The following is an 18,140-nucleotide window of genomic DNA, read 5'->3' on the forward strand; positions in this document are numbered from 1 at the left end:
GCGGCCCGCGGGCCGCGGGTTGGACACCCCTGATCTAAAGGTTTAAGTACAGATGTAATATATTGTCTAGTTTGACCCCTGTAACTTGTTATTCAGGATTATCACTAAATGCGTCTACTTTAATACTATTTTTATATATTTTGTGTAAATTGGAACATGTTTGAAAATATCGCGAGATTTTAACTAGAAAATATTTCTAAAAAAAAAACGAATAGAGATCTTTACAAATTCTTCAACAGCTTCAATTCCATACATCACAAGTAAGCTTGTATTTGTTGGGAGGAGAAAGTCGTTTATTCGGAAATTGTGTCGCTTCTGCAACAACAATCAAGTTTAAAGTGAAAGTGACCAGTGCGACACTTAAAATGAAATCACTTATCTCATTCATTAAAAATAGGTTTTTCAAAATTACTTCTTTTTCACTAGAATTTCGGATTTTTAACGCTTTGCCACATCTCTTCTCTTCGCAGAACGACTTATTTAAGTAAAAACTATGAAGTACATTCATAAAGTCGTGAGTTTAAAACTAAATTTGATATTTATTTAATTAAAATTTGATAAATAACGCGTCTTGCATTTTTTTTGGACTTTTTGAGATCCTGAAGTAGAGTGTGTTAGTCAGATGCTACTAAGTGTTCATTGGCGTTATCCATTCGGCCATGTTGTGCCTCAAAATATTTTAGAATTGGGATAAGAATTTATATAATTTTTCTCATAAAGTATTGTTCTCATTTATAAGATATTTTAATTTCAAAGTATACATATTTCTATACATTTTTTGAATAAATCTATACATTGTATTTCTATAAATAATTGAGAAGTTGACATGGGAAAAGTAGTAAGTACCACAAATTCGACGTTTCAATTTTTTATATATTAATCAAAGGTAGTAAACGCCAATGCCATTAATACAGATTAGTAGTAGCCCAACACGAAAGAAACAGTTGAAAAATTGCTGCTAGTAGTTGACTTGCAATTTGAAAAAATTGTAGACCTATAAATTCTCACTGACGCCCGTTTGTCTGTCTTCCTTATGGAAACCTTAGGGAAAGAAGGCCCCGATTACCTATATACGAACTTCTGATGCAAACCGGAAATCATATTAATTCAATTTTAAAAAGTTTCCCCTAAAAGGTTTTAGATAAATGATCAGCACGATTCTATTGTTAAAATAAAAGTGTCATGTGCAGGGGCAATTTACTACTAATTTGGGATAGAGATAATATATTTTAAATTAAATTAATTAAAATACGATTTAAAATTGAAATTTTGTGACGATGTTATAATAAATAATTGCTCATTTCACATAGGACTTTTTCCATATTGAATTTGCTATAATGAAGGCATTTACAGACAAAATTATTCCTAATTTTTTAAATTAAATTTGCAACACAGATAGAGTATATAGTAGAAATTCATTATAATCCAGCTTTTATTTTCAACTAAATACAAACAACACCTAAACACTAGGGTAGTTAAATCATTTTACTAAAGGTTTTTGGCCCTATCGATGAGCCCACGTCAGGGGTTCCTCTATTTATTTATTTATTTTTATTAACATCAAGAAAAAGTTAGAAAAAGTTATTTTTTGATGATAATTCCATTTTTAGAAATATTTCAATGCTCGATGACAAGTTGTTCCGAATTCGAACACTGTTTACCTGACTACAGCTCATCAATACAGCCGAAAAACGTTTAGTAAAGTGATTGAACTACCCCAGTGTTAAGGTGTTACTTGTATTTAGAGTGTACAGTTTCAATTTGCTAGTATTTGCGATCACTTGTTACGGACAAGATGATCGCAAATCATTTTTTCTTACCCAAAATGTTTCAATTTTGCACTTGCTACCTTTCCTACGTCAACACCTTAATTTTTAGAGCTTCCATAGACCACTAAATACTTGATGTGTATTCAGAAATAATATTTCTGAGTTCGTCCGGTTTGTCCATGTGAATCCAATTGCTGCAATTTTCTATGCATTTAAAAGAAGCATTGGGAAAGTGTTTCTTCAGACTTCCATAATCATCCGTTCTGAAAGATAAACAAAAATTAATCATGTAAATCGTTAAATTCAAGAAATACGAATAGTTCGTAGACTTAAACATAATTACTCATAAAATTTAACTATATTATCCAAAATCTAGCCAGAGGATCCATTAAAAACAAGAAGAAATATTGTCGGACGAAACTATTTGTTCATCTGTAACACAATAAGACTGTGAGACTAACGAATTTTTTTTTTTTTTTTTTTTTAGAAATCCAAATAATATGTTTTCTATTTATGTCTGTTCAAAGGATTATACTTTTGAGTGATAATTTTGTATTTAACAATACTTTTATTAGATTAATACGAGCTAATCGACTGGATGATAATGCTAATACAATCAGTAATAAATATCTGAATATGAAAAAGTTTGTAGAGGTTTGGCACATTTTTTACTAATTGAGCTGTAGTTTGAAAAACTTGTAGGCCTATAAATTCCCGCTGTTGTCTGTCTTTCTTGTGGGCATTATAAGGATATTTTTAAGGGAGTGCACTACTTTTTTACACTGTAATTTATAAAAGAACCATTAAAACGATAACAGGTATTACAAAATGATTTTTTCGGTCAACTTTTATCATTTAACTTTAATTTGAAACAAGCCATTTATGTTAAGATGTAACTAAAATAATACACATTTTAATTCTTAGAACTATTGTACCTATCATATAATAATATAGAACCTGCTTTATAATAAACGTAGAAATAGTTGTGATATATGGTTAAATTCATTAAGGTATTTAAAAAAAAAAAAACTTAAAAGTGATATACCTTATAAACCTTTTATATTATTAATTTTGAATCCGAAATTTCCATGGCCGTCCAATTTTTCCGAGTTTTCGGTTATCCGATGCAGCATCGGTCCATATTACTTCGAATAATCGGGGTACTGTGGGCGTCTGTAGAGAGGGAAAACGGAGCACTTGACTCCTGGGATCAAGTACAATATTTCGCAAATTATAATCGTAAAAGTGATTGAAATATGGATCCTTACGCCCTCTATCACGAGACACCTCGACGCACTACTGTACTGAACTGTATAATCTACTTGTGAAAAATCCCAAAAAAATTAAAATTTATTGATGTAATTATTCATCTCCAAGTTTTGCCCAACTGGAAAATTTTTTGCAGACGCCCACGCCAAGTTTTACTATATTTGAAAATGACTTAGTCATCTTTCGTCTTTCTTTTGCATTTATTGAATTATTATTATAATTCTTTTGTTTACTTCCACGTTAGAAAAAGTTATTTTTGTTTTATTAAGTTACTTAGACGTAATACGGAATAAATATAATATTAATCAAATTAAATGCAATGACTTATTATTCGTGGTTATACTGGAATGAATTAATCATTGTTACATTAGTAAAACAAGAATACTTACGCGATTGATTCAGAGGTAGAGGTGTGAATCACTAAAGTTCTACCGTCATAAACGCCGTGTAATGGATAGATTTTTTCAAAAATTTTATCCAGAATTACAGATATTTCCATCACTTTCAAATTTAGTTTCCAGTTTATACCAAAAGTATCTTCTCGTAGATTCGACAGAATTATATCACGAAGTGCCGGAATCTAAAATTAGAAAACGAGAGAAACTTCCGTATGGTTTCCAACTTTTTAACTTGTTAAAATGATTTAGAAATAAGCATTTTCACAAAATATTTTCTTAAACTTCTAAAAGATACTTGTGATAGTTTGTGAACATATAAAAAATATATATAGACTATATCAAGATCGTCGAGAAGAGGAGATGAGGATTTTTCTTTGGGCCAGAGAAAACGTAGGAGGCCTGTAATGGTTCATATTCCCATAAATTAAAGTTTATAAAATAAAATCTATAAAATTGCCTTTCTTTTTTTTCAATTTTTGCGATTCCGTGGGATGGTAAAATTTTTAGTAAAAATAAAAAGACACAGTCGTTCTAAAAGTTCTTAGGCAAACTATAGACAGCCAGACATTCCTTTGTAGGCTACTCAGCCGTCCAGTTAAAACGCTCCTTAAAAACACAGAAATTATCCAATTAAAATTTAAAAATTTCTTAAAAATTGGAAATGGTGAATCTTACGACGTCTTTAAAGTTCAAGGATAAGAAATTTAAAGACGTCGTAAGATTCACCATTTCCAATTTTAACTAGACGGCTGAGTAGCCTACAAAGGAAGGTCTGGCTGTCTATAGTTTGTTCTAGAACATGGAAGAAAATAAAATGGTGATCGCCTAAGAATTTTTAGAACGACTGTGTCTTTTTATTTTTACTAAAAATTGCCTTTCATTAATAAAGAAATACTCTACGTATTTTATTTGTTGAAAAAAAATTGGGAAAAAACAGTCCTATAAAGGGCAAAAGAGCACGCTTTACCTCCTGTTCTCCTGCATAATAATAAATCTGCTTTGAGTATAATCTGTAAATTCCATCATTTTTTGAAATAATTCGATTTTTGAAACGAAAAACTCGCTATATCGAAAGATATTTTACAAAATAAACCTTACCTCTATTTTATCTTGAAAATATTCTTCAAATATCTCTCTAGCCTTTCTGAAAGAGTTAGTTTTTCTAACGAAAAGCATAGCTCGAAACATGTGAAATGTAATATGGCCTATTCTACTAATTTCGTTTTCTGGATATCTCAATGGAGATGCCTCAATCAATATCAATTGTTTAATCAGTTGCGGCTAAACACAATAAAATATCAAATTAATAAAATTGCAAATAATGAAACGTCGATGCTATATTTGTCATACTAAAATTTAGGCTACAAACTACCTTAGTGCTGATTACCTACTAATATACTTAACTGATTGTTGCAAGCAGAGACGTAACAAATCTTTTGTCACCCTTGGCAAATATATAAACTGGTGCTCCTTTTTAATTTATTTTATTTTAGTAGCAGAATTATGAAGACTTGTATCGTAAAAAATAATTTAATTGCAAATAATAATTTATTGTAGGAAAACAAAACATAACTTCAAAATAAAATATTCAGTATGCACAGCTTGAGCCTGAATTATGTACAGGTACCTACAACTCCGATGTTCAGATATATAAGGAGCTACAAATTTTTAAATATTCATAAGAAACGATAATTCTCGGCACCAGCTCTTAGGTTCATCCATCAGGCCGGTATGCAGCGTCGCCGTGCGCTGACGAGGAATCGCAAAAATACATTGGGACGGCACGAATTATGTATGACAAAGGGCGCCTGATATTTTCTTTTTCAGTCCTCAGCTCATAAATTTTTACGAAGCGTAGGGGCGATTGACGTCCCTACGCCTTGTGTCTTTGGGACTTACCCAGTTGCAAATGTATTGCAACGGCTCTGGTTGCAAGCACATCATTCGTTAAACAATATTTAAAATTATAACATAATGTGTTCATTTGGGTAATATACTTGTTAAGGAAGACTCTCATAAATAAATCTATATTCCCAGAATAAGGATAGAAGTGATGTTCATAAGTTTACAAAAAACATCATACAACAATAATGATGTGATGTTTGAATTTCCAAACTTTTTATTCTGTTCTATTTTGTTACTTATTACTGCTTCAATAGCTTTGGCATTTAGCTAAAGTAATAGAATGATACACATTCAAGATCCAGTACATTGGCTTTATTCTTATTCTGAGAAAATTACTGTTTAACTGTTTTTCTCAAAGCAAAAGCTTTGAGAAAAACATATATGTGCTAATAACAAGAAAAAATAACTCAAAAAATATATCCAAATTACTTTTTAAATTTAACTTTAACTGTCGTGCAGGCACTAAGAAGCCTTTTTAACACCTATTGTGGATTCAGCCAGTCCTGAAATGGGAATAGCCAAGTGGTGAAGGATGGGACTTGACATAACTAATCATCCATAAAAATTTCTTTCAGCTCAGACTCAAATACAGGTCACTCAGATTAACAGGCTGGTGCCTTTATCACCTTAACCATCTAGCCATCATCAGATTACATTTCTAAAAAATTTTCATTCTAAGAAAAGCAGTTTAAACTATATTTACATTTACTTGGTTTTCTTGGTTTCTGAAGATGCATTATAATTAATTATTTCTAAATAAACTATAAATAAGCATTTCAGGAATAAAAAAATTTTACATTTAATATATATATACATCAATAAATATATACATGCCAATATACTACCATGATTACTGCATCTTCAGGTTAACCTATTATAAGTTTGTAAATTTTAAACTTAAGCAACATATCCTAATGATGAGCACAATAATGCTTAAAAAGGTTAATAAAAAAGTTTTTTCTCTCAAATACAATGCTTTTGTATGTATTTTTTTTTAATCTGAAGATGAGTCTTAGGATTCAAAAGCAATTTAAATAAATTATTTTAGTCATAGATTCAATTTCATGAAATCAATTACCCTAACAAGACAGCTGGATGGTAGAAGTAACAAAGGCATCAACCTATGAATCTGGGGACTCAAGAACCTCAAAAATTTTTCAGGAATGAATCCTAGTTATGTCAGATTCTGTTTCACATCATCTGGCTGTCCACATTGTGGCCTGGTCCAACTCAAGATGGGCCTGGGAGAAAATCCCTCTTAGAGTGCCCACATAGTTAAAAAATTGAAAAAACAAAAACAAACTCTATCCTAATGTAAAAGACTTAAGTATAATTTTTATGTTAAAGAAATAAGTTAAGTTTGATTTATATTTTGAATGCAAACAAAATTAAATTTTAACTAACNGTAGAAAATTTATACTTTTAAATTAATCGAATTTAAACAGTTTGTATGATTTATTTCCTCACTCTTTTAGGGATTTATATATAGTTAAACCTCGATGTAGTCTTTCGAAAAAGTGTCATCCTTATAAAGCGCGTCTGAATGGAATTTGTCTGTAAATACTGTACTTCAGAACTCTCATTATCCATGAGTTATTAAATGTAGAATTTTACGTTGTAAATGACATTTTATCACTAAATTAAGTGTCTCGTTACTATTTATTATGAACAGTATTATTATTATCATCGTGAAGTATATAGTATCATAGTAATATGATATAGGCTTATATAGTATAACAATATATAACCTATATATTAGGGTGTCCCTTATTTTTCGAATATTTTTTTTCTAACGCATATGGCCTAGTTTTGTTTATTTTACCCTTAAATACTCGAACAATAAATTTCAGCTCATTTTGATCACTACAACCCGTGCCGACTTGCATCGAATCACGTCCATACATATTGCGCTAGAAAAGTGGCGCGTATTCCCTGTGTTCGCCATTCTAACACAACTTGTCGGGCTATTAAAACATATAGTTTTATTTTTCGAAGATGTCAGCGGAATTACGAAGCGCTAAAAAACACATTTTCTTAGTCGGAGAGATAAACCACCAAATCACTGGTGCAAAATTACCGTCATTTCGGCAAGTACTCGCGGCTTTGTTTTTTAACATTTGCGAAGTTAAATTAACTGTGAGTGAAAGCGCAAATCTTGTAATACGCGAGTGTATCATATTTTGGGAAAAAGCTAGAATAACTTCAAAATCTATACCTAACTGTGTCAAGAAATTGATGGATCATTAACACGTATGGGGAGAGTTGCAAAAAAACAATAAGAAAACTCAAGATGTTTATAAGCGCTGCGAGAAAACTTTCCAAATAGATTTAAATGACTTATTTGTTATCGCACACGCCGATGCCCTCGAACGTATGACAATAGAAGAAGATAAAAAATTCTTACACAAACAGAGAGAGCCGGGGCGTCCGGGCTGCTTGGCAGGTATAGATAAAAATTGGCCGAAAAAGAAGAAAGGGTGAGGCAAAGAAAAATAGAAGTAGAGAGAAAAAAGATCAAATATATTTCTATGAAGGCTGCATCGACTTCTTCAATATTGTACGATTTATCACTACTCCAGGAATAATACGACAGTTCTTATAGCTCTGACAACAGTCTAGATAAGTTTTTTTCTCAGGAATTGAATACTGTGCCGTCTGAAGCAAATGTAAAAAGAGGAAGAATGGATTTCATTACACCTAAACTAGTTGAAGCTTTATACAGATGCCAGTTGAGCATTAGAGATTACGTTTATATTCTTCACGCTACAGTGGAAGCACTAGTGCTTCGTATTGATGAATTTCCAATCAACAAATCTTCACATCAACGGATTCAGATACAAGTGAGAAAGGACAGAGTAGAAGCCATAAAATCCGATTTTCAGGATGATGTGCCAGAAGTAGTTACCGTTCATTGGGATGGCAAATTGTTACCTGGCTTGAACGTTAGAAGTTCTAAAGAAGAGCGCCTACCGATTCTTATTTCATTTGAAGAGAGGGAACAACTGCTTGCCGTACCAATACTGGACAGTTCTGGTAAACACCAAGCCAAATCAGTTTAAGTGGAATTTAAATGACAAGGTACTATACAAATAATGTGTTGTGGCACGGATCGCTTAAATGGAGCTTGTGTGCTATTAAAACAAAAACTAGAAAGAGGGCTGTTACTCTTCGCTTGTCGCCATCATATGTATGAACTAGTTTTAAGAAGTGTGTTTGAAATAAAAATCCACCAAGTTACTAACAGCCCCGATATTCCGATATTCAAAAAAAATTTAAATTTAGCGAATGTTAAAAAACAAAACTGCGAGTACTTTCCGATATAGCGGTAATTTTGCACCCGTGGTTTGGTGGTTTATCTCTCAGACTAAGAAAATATGTTTTTTTGGCGCTTCGTAATTCCACTAACATTTTCGAAAAATAAAACTATATGAGTTAATAGCCCGACAAGTCGTGTTAGAATGGCGAACAAAGCGAATACGCGCCACTTTTCTAGCGCAATATATATGGATGTGATTCGATGCAAGTCGGCACGGGTTCTAGTGACCAAATTGAGCTGAAATTTATTGTTCGAGTATTTAAGGGTAAAATAAGCAAAACTAGGCCATATGCGTTAGAAAAAAATATTCGAAAAATAAGGGACACCCTAATATATATAGGCCTATATATTATTTCAAACGATGTATGTATATATCGTTTATATACAGTATATGTATATTATATCGTTTGAAATACTTCAATTTAATACCAAACTCGATTAACTGCCAATTTCAGAGGCGATATAAATTGTACGATAAATCGAAACTTGATATTAATAACTGAAGACCTGAAGATTATAACCGAGCTTAGAGGTCTGTCGGATGAAATTAAGTTATAAACAGTTTTTTATGATTTCAGGGCGTGGAATAAGAATCCGCCATGATTTTGGCCTCTAAACAAAACCATCATCCTGTGAGAGAGGTTTATAATAAGAAAAGAGATTCACAAAATACTATAAGTGGGCTTACATGTGTATTTCAGCAACAAATACTAGAAGTAGATTTAGTAACGATAACAGTGATAGAACCACGCTCTCAACAAGTTGCATCAATGGAAACGTTTGGTTCATATTACATGACAACGAAAATTGTAATAGTGACTGCCACGTTTGCTGGTCAGCGATATCCTCGGCCAAGGGGGAAAACCTATGGCACGCTTGACCAAAGTGGCACGTGAGGAGAAATCATCTGATACGTAACGTATCATATGACTTCGATTTATCATCTGTCTTTTTCAATCATCTTTTGGTTTATCACCTGATCATTCTTTTTTCCAATCAGCTTTTTCACATTTACTCTAATTAAAGAACATTCCTTTAATTTCTTTAAATATCGTTATTCGAAGTCTAAAACTTTCACACGCATAAACGTCTTTAAAGCTAAGTATGCATACTATATGGCACATGGACTCAAAAAAGTTTGCCATCTTTGTCCTAGACGAATATCCTAGATGTAATAAGTTAATCAATAGGCATGTTTAATATCCTAAACGTAATAATAATAATATTATTACCTTTAAGATATTAAACATGTCTACTGATTACGATGACGTTGAAGAACACAAGGACCGCTATTTAGAAACTGCAGCTCACAGTTCTAAGACTCCATGTCCACCAGAATCATCAAATAAAAGAGAAGTGACAGATTGTTACTGCTAATGAGACAATGATTGTTCATTGCGAGTATTCCTATTCGACATTAGAAGAGTACACTACATTTGTTTTGAACAGGACCGTCCTAAAGTAGTATTTCCAAAGAAAAAATTTGATGAGCAAAACACAGAGTAAATCCAGCAAAGATCGGTTAGCAGATGTAGTTCGTACCTGCAGAGAAATTAAATTTCTGGACATTAATTATACTTAATTCGAACAAAAAGTAGATTAAATGAAAAGATAATTCGTATTAAAGATAGAAGAATGCATTAAAATGAGAATTATTATTCGAGAGATTAATTATATTATATAAATGATGATATTTATCATAAAAATTTTAATATTTATCTTCGTTTGTTTGTTTTATTAAGTTGTCACAACGCAATATTTGGGCGATCTGCCTCGGGGATGCCTTCAGGGAGGTCTTAAGGGTAAATGGCCCTTATTCAGACGTGGAGAAAACCCGAAAACGCCACGTGGTCAGCCCGTCCTGGCAAGGCGGGAACCCACGACCTTGTTCAGGAAACGAAACCGCTTGACCACTGGTGGGCCCAATTTTCACTTATCTGACACCTAAATAAGGGTATTTTCCCGTAGAAAACCCTCCCCATGTATTACCAATCCGTCCTGAATGCTTATAATGGGACAAATTATAATTGTGGTAAAGATTTTTTTTTAATACAGTACTCTTCCGTTTTAAAACGTTTGATATAATGGTATATCTTAACCGTAAAGATATTGAAACATCACAATTTTCCTAATCGTTATGCAAAGAATTGAATAAATATTATTTCATTCTATTATGCAATAGGCTTGCCCCTTTTATCCTCCTGAAACAATTTGTAGAAGGAAAGCCAAATCCTGTTTAAAATTATTTGTATTTTCATCTCCTGTATTGTGTTACATGGTTTTACCAAGGAAAGGGAACATTTCCGGAAGCTATTCAACAATATGTAGTTGGAGCGAGTGCACTGCTAAAGTTAACAAATTTAATTCAAGGCCAAACCTTTTATTTTGATAGATTGTTTCTTAGTTTTGGAGAGGAATACTTGTAAAGATATTACCTCCACTAAAACAATAAATGCAAATCACTTCTCAAAAGCAATAGTAAATAAATTATAACCGATAACGTNACCTACTAGCTACATATACAAGGATATATAAGCACTAAACATTGTATAAATAGTTATGTCCAAAGCAGTGCTGTAATCGTGCCAGGGCAGTGTCCCGGTACATTGTTTTAAGCAACAAGAAGCTTTGTACTTCGTAAACATTTGTAGTCTATGTATCTCAGCGAAAAAGCTGAAAAAATTACTTCTTGAACAGTTTTTTGCGCTGATTATATCTCAACAAATATATATGTTATTTTTGAAACATTTAAGCCGTTTTGCAGGTAATGCGCCACTAAGTTGAAACTTTGAGCTACAAAACTTCGTAGACAATGGCGCTTCAAACTCAGGGCGCCGGACAGCACCTTAGTACTTTTTAATTTACGACTACATCTCTGGTTCTGTGTCCTAACCATGGACATCCGCAGAAAAGCTTTGAGACAAAGAAGTATCGTACATCAATAAATATTTTATTTAATTTTTTGAATTTTTCACAAATAGTTTATAGAATACATTGCATCAAAACGTTCCATAGTCGAGAATATAAGATTACATATCTCAATTTCTTTTACGGTCACTTGCGGAATTTTTTTACTTTATCCTAAGAAAGGGCAATGCTCCGTTTGCTCTCCTCTGATCCTAGCCTTAGTTATTACCACTGTACACAGTCCGCAGGTAAAAAATTAGTCTTTCTATATCTGCTTTCCATCCATTCCAGCTTATTAGAAAGCTGAAGTAGCTGGAACACACCACTTTTTCTAAGATGACTGAAATTTTTGTTCGTTACTGTAAGTTCCCTTGTAACAGAATCGATAATATAAAGTATAATTATTATTTTTACAAAATTAATTTTAAGAAAACAGAAAAAGAATATTATTTAAATATATTTATTTTTATAATTTATAATAATGTTACGTGCATATTGCATGCTCACGTACGAACATACTGTATTTTTTCTCTAAAAGATCTTAAATTTCACGTACAAATAAAAGACACTAAAATTATTCACTTAACCAGAAACCGCGACTGTTAGGTTAAGTTTTCATATTTTCGCAAAATCCGATATATTATAAGCGACTAGACTATGCAGACAATGCCGTACAGACAATTTCGTGCCAGCGTATGCAGCTGTATGCTTTCAATCTCTTTTTGCACGCTCTTTAATAAGTTGAAAATTGTGCAATGCATAACTATACTGAGTTAAGGTTGATTGAAAAACATGAAAAAACGTTGATGAAGACCTTATTGCATAAAATCGATATTCAAAATGATTCGTGTGCCTATTATATTTACTTTACAGACATGTACTGTATTTTTACTTGGAGTCTTTAGCCACCAAGTACCTAAACTCCGATTCGTGTAATTATTAACGGACAATTTCGGATTATCGACTAAATTTTAGAATATGCCGATTAACCAATTTCTGCTGTACAGTACATCGCTTTTTTTATGATATACAAAAATTCACGTGGCTTCATGTCTATTATGAATTTCATTGTTTTTCTACAATGTTTTCATAATTAGATTCTTTCATTATTTGCAAACTGTCATTTTCAAATTGCAATGTTAAATTATTTAGCATAAAACCTCCAATTTCACTCCAATTATTGCTGTCACTTTGTATATTGCATCTCTTCGTTGATGCCGATCCACTTCCCAATTGCAGAAGACCGGACGAAACAGAATAAAATACACTTATCACCTGAAAATGTGAACATTCGCATGAATTAAACGAGAAATTCTGATTAAATTAAAACTGAACAGTAATTTGCAAACTGGCGAAGTTTTATAGAGAATACGAAATTAATAAATTTATTATATAGCATTTAAAACGTTAAATTTGATGAATTTAGATTATCAAATCAAATACTGTTATACACCATTAAGTTTCTTACATACACTGTCACGGCAATAATATGCTTTGAGTAACTCTAGTACATACTGTACTTCTATTAATTTATTAATAAATTAATAAGTAATAGTAATAGCTAATTATGCTAAAGAATTTATTTTTCTATTTAAATGAGACAAATATTTAGAAAATGGAAATACTAACTCTTATGATAAAATGCTTCTTGACATAGAAGAACCCTCCCACCGATATCCCAATCGGACGTTTCCCGAATCTTTTCATGAAATTTAAGAGCTATAAAATAAAATAATTTAATAAGGATTTAAAATACTAAAAACATTGATTTTAAGAGAAATAAATCCAATTATTTATCACCTTCAATTTGTCTTGTAAAGATCTAAGTGAAGAAGAAAATATATTAACTCCGATAAAATTTCCGTAAAGCTATAATTGATATACAAGAGTAATTAAAACCATGATATGTATATATTGATTTTAATTAATTTATTAAATTTGGACTTAAAAATGGACTTAAATTAAATTATATCATTACTACATACGACTTTGTATATATATATTTTTTCATTTATAAGCAATTTTCACCATAAATTCACAATATGGTTATTATTTTAGAAAAAAGCTTGATAAGTACTACAATGTATTATTACTTTTCCATAAATTCTTATAATTTATGCTTCTTAATTACGAACACAAACAACTAACAAGTAACACAATGCAATATTAATATAAAAAGATCCAGCAATGAGTTGAGTAACTTTCCTGGATAAAAAATTATATTGCGTGTGGAACCATCTGTTATGATATTTTAAATAAACACTTTTTATATTATTAATTATTATAAAATGGCAAAAATCTTAATTTTGAGGATAGAGATGAGTTTTATTTAAAAAATAGTGAATATTAATAACGAGTAAAATCTTCATTAAGTCCCACCTCACTCGAGAAATCACACTTAATCCTCTTTATCTCTCTACCCCTCGACCTTTAACTATCGAAATGTAATATCGTCAACCCCCAAATACATAAACCTCCCTGAAAATTTTCATAAATTTTCAGCAAAAGGCTCAAGAGTTATTAAGCTTCAAAATTGTGCCAAGCGTACACATACAGGACCAGTCAACATACTTTCTCTCTGTTAAATACACTGTAACAGGTGGGAAAGTAAAATAGTATTTTTATCCCCATTTTCTTATTACTATATCTTTACGAAAAAGTTTAGATTCGAGGTAATGGTTCTCGCGTGCGAAACAGAATATGGTACATTTCAGTTATTTTACTTGCTTATGGGGCCTGGTCCCAATGTATGTTAGGTCCCTGTAAAAAGCAAACTGAGATCCCTCATACAATTTTAAATTCAACTTTCAAAAGTGAATAAAAACAAAAGCTAAATGCTGTTGATACATTATGAGGATCCACAGTAGATTGGAATCCAGGTATCTAGCAGTATTATTTAATCAAATACGAAATTATTTTGTCAACAGTTGTATTAACTAGTGTACTGTATATACTGGACTATGACTGATCCTTGCTTTCTTAAAGACCTAATTTCATTGATCTTTATTAATAATCTTCTTATATGTCTGTATCAGTTAATAAATTCATAATAAATATTGTGAAATTTAAAACTTTAACAAATTATACATACCTTCGCTATCAGCCGGGAAGAAAGAAAAGAAAAAGTAATAAAAACGGAAAAGAATATTAAACAGAGAAGAGCTAAAAGAATTTTAAACTAAAGCTAAAAGAATTTTGGTCAAATAGTCCAACCTGTAATACAGTATTGTACCAAACAAAAATATTTGAACCATTATTAATAAAACTATAACTGAACCTTCAATTACTTCCCACGTTATAAAAACTGTACAAAATAATGCAACAGAGTCCGATCCGTATATTTTCAGTGCGGGAAAAAGAAAGATTTCTGAAGTAATATTAAAAAAGAAAGACAATCCGAGTATAGTAAAAAATGTAATAATTGATATAATATCAAGATTTTTTAATAAATTAATTTCATTGTTGTAGCTGCTCTTCTTATAACAGAAATCGAGTTTCCTTCTTTTGCAAATGCTAAATTGAATAGCGGAATGCAGAAAGAACAAGAAGAATATGTATTTCAGTATTATTAACTTTTCTCCAAATACCAGTAACCAATCGCTGCAAATTACGCCGGTCTCTAAAATATCCAGAATGAATCTAAAGATAGCTAAACACCAAAATACTTCGATCAGAATGGTGTAGACATGGTAGAAACAGGAAGAAATTTTCCTGTTTTCCACATCATAAAAATCTTTGTAGCATCTGCAATCTTCAATAATGTTAATGCCAAATACTTTGCAGGCTTGTAAACTTGCGGACATCAAACAAACGGGACATCCATTATACGATTCAATATCCATTTTTATTGAATGTCGATTACGTTAGGAATAGTCGACTGTAGCAAGAAACAAATATTTTTCAAAAAATATGAACGTTCTTCAAAATCGTTGTTTAGAGGCAAGTTCGCAATTAATCATCGGCTACAATTTAATATTAGTTTTTATTCAAGGTTTAGAAGATTATTTTATATTTAAACTGAATTATATGGTACAAAAGCTCAGAGGAATTTACCGCACTTTGTTAGGAAAATGTATGGGAAAAATATCGAACTTAACGTCGTATAAACCGCGGCAAGAATTTAAATTTACTCATTATTGAGTAAATTTAAATTCTTGCTGCGCTTATACTTAATAGTTTAATATCGGACCATATAACATTCCAAACATTATTGTTTGGAATGTTATATGGTCCGATATTAAACTAAGATAATGGAAATTTTTAATTTTTCTCCCTAAGAAATTCACCAATGGATATTTGATGCTTCGGCTATTTTTTTTTTTTTCTTTCTTTTTGAAGTCATCCTCATGGATTATAAAATATTTTCAATATTTTTCATGATGCTGTTACAAAATACGGTTTGTTTTCTTCAAGTTTCATATTACGGTATTAATTAAATACCAATTTCAAATATTTCATATCTTTTTCATAATATGACAAATAAAGATTTCATATCGAAATGCAAAAATAATTCGATCTGTTAAATATGACCTTTCTTCTATAATGAATGTGTGATATCCTCATTAATGTAAGGTTTATGTTATCTTATGAATTTAAACCTTCGAATGCACAGTTCTTTCTTTAAGTATTGGAATAAATTTGAAAGCAAAATATTAATTTATCTACTGTGACATCATTGAGAAGATCGATATTTTCATTTAAATATGCTCACCAGTGGCACTCGTAGTTGGTCATGGGTTCGCGCCTGATCAACGAGCACGAAGTGTTTTCCGGATATTTTTCATTTATCTGTTTGTTTGTTTGTTTTATTAAGTTGTCACAACGCAATATTTGGGCGATCTGCCTCGGGGATGCCTTCAGGGAGGTCTTAAGGGTAAATGGCCCTTATTCAGACGTGGAGAAAACCCGAAAACGCCACGTGGTCAGCCCGTCCTGGCAAGGCGGGAACCCACGACCTTGTTCAGGAAACGAAACCGCTTGACCACTGGTGGGCCCAATTTTCACTTATCTGACACCTAAATAAGGGTATTTTCCCGTAGAAAACCCTCCCCATGTATTACCAATCCGTCCTGAATGCTTATAATGGGACAAATTATAATTGTGGTAAAGATTTTTTTTAATACAGTACTCTTCCGTTTTAAAACGTTTGATTGGTATATCTTAACCGTAAAGATATTGAAACATCACAATTTTCCTAATCGTTATGCAAAGAATTGAATAAATATTATTTCATTCTATTATGCAATAGGCTTGCCCCTTTTATCCTCCTGAAACAATTTGTAGAAGGAAAGCCAAATCCTGTTTAAAATTATTTGTATTTTCATCTCCTGTATTGTGTTACATGGTTTTACCAAGGAAAGGGAACATTTCCGGAAGCTATTCAACAATATGTAGTTGGAGCGAGTGCACTGCTAAAGTTAACAAATTTAATTCAAGGCCAAACCTTTTATTTTGATAGATTGTTTCTTAGTTTTGGAGAGGAATACTTGTAAAGATATTACCTCCACTAAAACAATAAATGCAAATCACTTGTCAAAAGCAATAGTAAATAAATTATAACCGATAACGTACCGAAAAAATAGGAAAGAGGTTCTTCATTTTCTTTATTCAGAGAACACGACAAAATAAATATTCATTACTAAATGGCACGAATAATAAAATTGTTTTAATGATGAGTATTTAGTATTTATCAATCAGTTTTTCATTTTTTTATATCATCTTATAATTCGCCTTCACTCTGTATATACAAATGTCATTTTACATCAACAGTTTATAATAATTCAGAGTTCTTTGTGTCCAAAATTGTAGGCAGTTTACTAAGTGAACTGCCTAGAATGTTGGTTTTTTCGAAAATGTCAAATTATATATACGCACGAAAAAGACCACAAATTTAGAAAAGTTTAATTTTAAAAACAATTTAAAATATTCCTGTATTTAACAAACAAACAAAAACCACACAAAAATAATTAATAAAATTTAAATTGGAATTTTTCTTATGATAGGAATCCGAAACTCAATATACTGTGCTATCCATATCTATTGAAAACAGTTATGCAACGTATAATATGTTAAGGTAATAAGTGGTCAATTTTTCGAAAAAAACTACCGTTAATTAAAAAAACTTGACAGCTTCGCTTTATTTCGAATATTGAGTAATGCGCGCTCGTTTATACATTTTTATAATGAAATTTTCCCATTGACATAACATGGGAATGGCCTCTGACCCACGATCTGTCTTCTAGCACGACATGCCATTTTATTAATTCAATTAAATCTGCAAAATTTTGTTCGAATCGGTCGAGTCGATACTTGGAAAGACGTGTTTCGGGATCTGTCAACTTGAGGTGCTACCAAGCTTGCTCGCAGCACTTCAATTGAAATTATTTTTGTTTCGGATATTTTACCAACATTTTAAAAATTCTACTAAAATAAAAAAAATTATTTTACAATTATCGATTATGATACACTCAGATTTATTATTGGAATCTGTCTGCAAAAAAATGGTACAGATTGATAACTACAGTATTACAGTTGGTAGCATTGTTGATCATAGAAAGTGAAAAACAAATTTTTTAA

At 31.4% G+C, this 18,140-nt stretch overlaps 1 protein-coding gene across 1 annotated transcript; it reads right to left on the reverse strand.

The window, feature by feature from the left end:
- Nucleotides 1–814: 814 nt before the first annotated feature.
- On the reverse strand, nucleotides 815–7,424 carry LOC111617319 (protein ABHD11-like). Its single transcript, XM_023358628.1, has 4 exons — nucleotides 7,419–7,424; nucleotides 4,535–4,717; nucleotides 3,428–3,618; nucleotides 815–2,032 (listed from the first exon to the last, which is right to left on the reverse strand). The coding sequence occupies exons 1-4, from the start codon at nucleotides 7,422–7,424 to the stop codon at nucleotides 1,894–1,896; spliced, it is 519 nt and encodes a 172-aa protein (XP_023214396.1). The 3' UTR covers nucleotides 815–1,893.
- Nucleotides 7,425–18,140: the final 10,716 nt, after the last annotated feature.

This window comes from Centruroides sculpturatus, unplaced genomic scaffold, assembly GCF_000671375.1.
Source record: "Centruroides sculpturatus isolate CEXI.00-Female unplaced genomic scaffold, Cexi_2.0 scaffold118, whole genome shotgun sequence".
In the NCBI taxonomy this organism is placed as follows: Eukaryota; Metazoa; Arthropoda; class Arachnida; order Scorpiones; family Buthidae; genus Centruroides; species Centruroides sculpturatus.

Coding starts and splice junctions, on each gene's coding strand:
- LOC111617319 (XM_023358628.1), bottom strand. Junction 3,619..4,534: donor ATTTTCAAGATAAAATAGAG/GTAAGGTTTATT, acceptor TTCTAATTTTAG/ATTCCGGCACTTCGTGATAT. Junction 2,033..3,427: donor TCTACCTCTGAATCAATCGC/GTAAGTATTCTT, acceptor TTTATCTTTCAG/AACGGATGATTATGGAAGTC.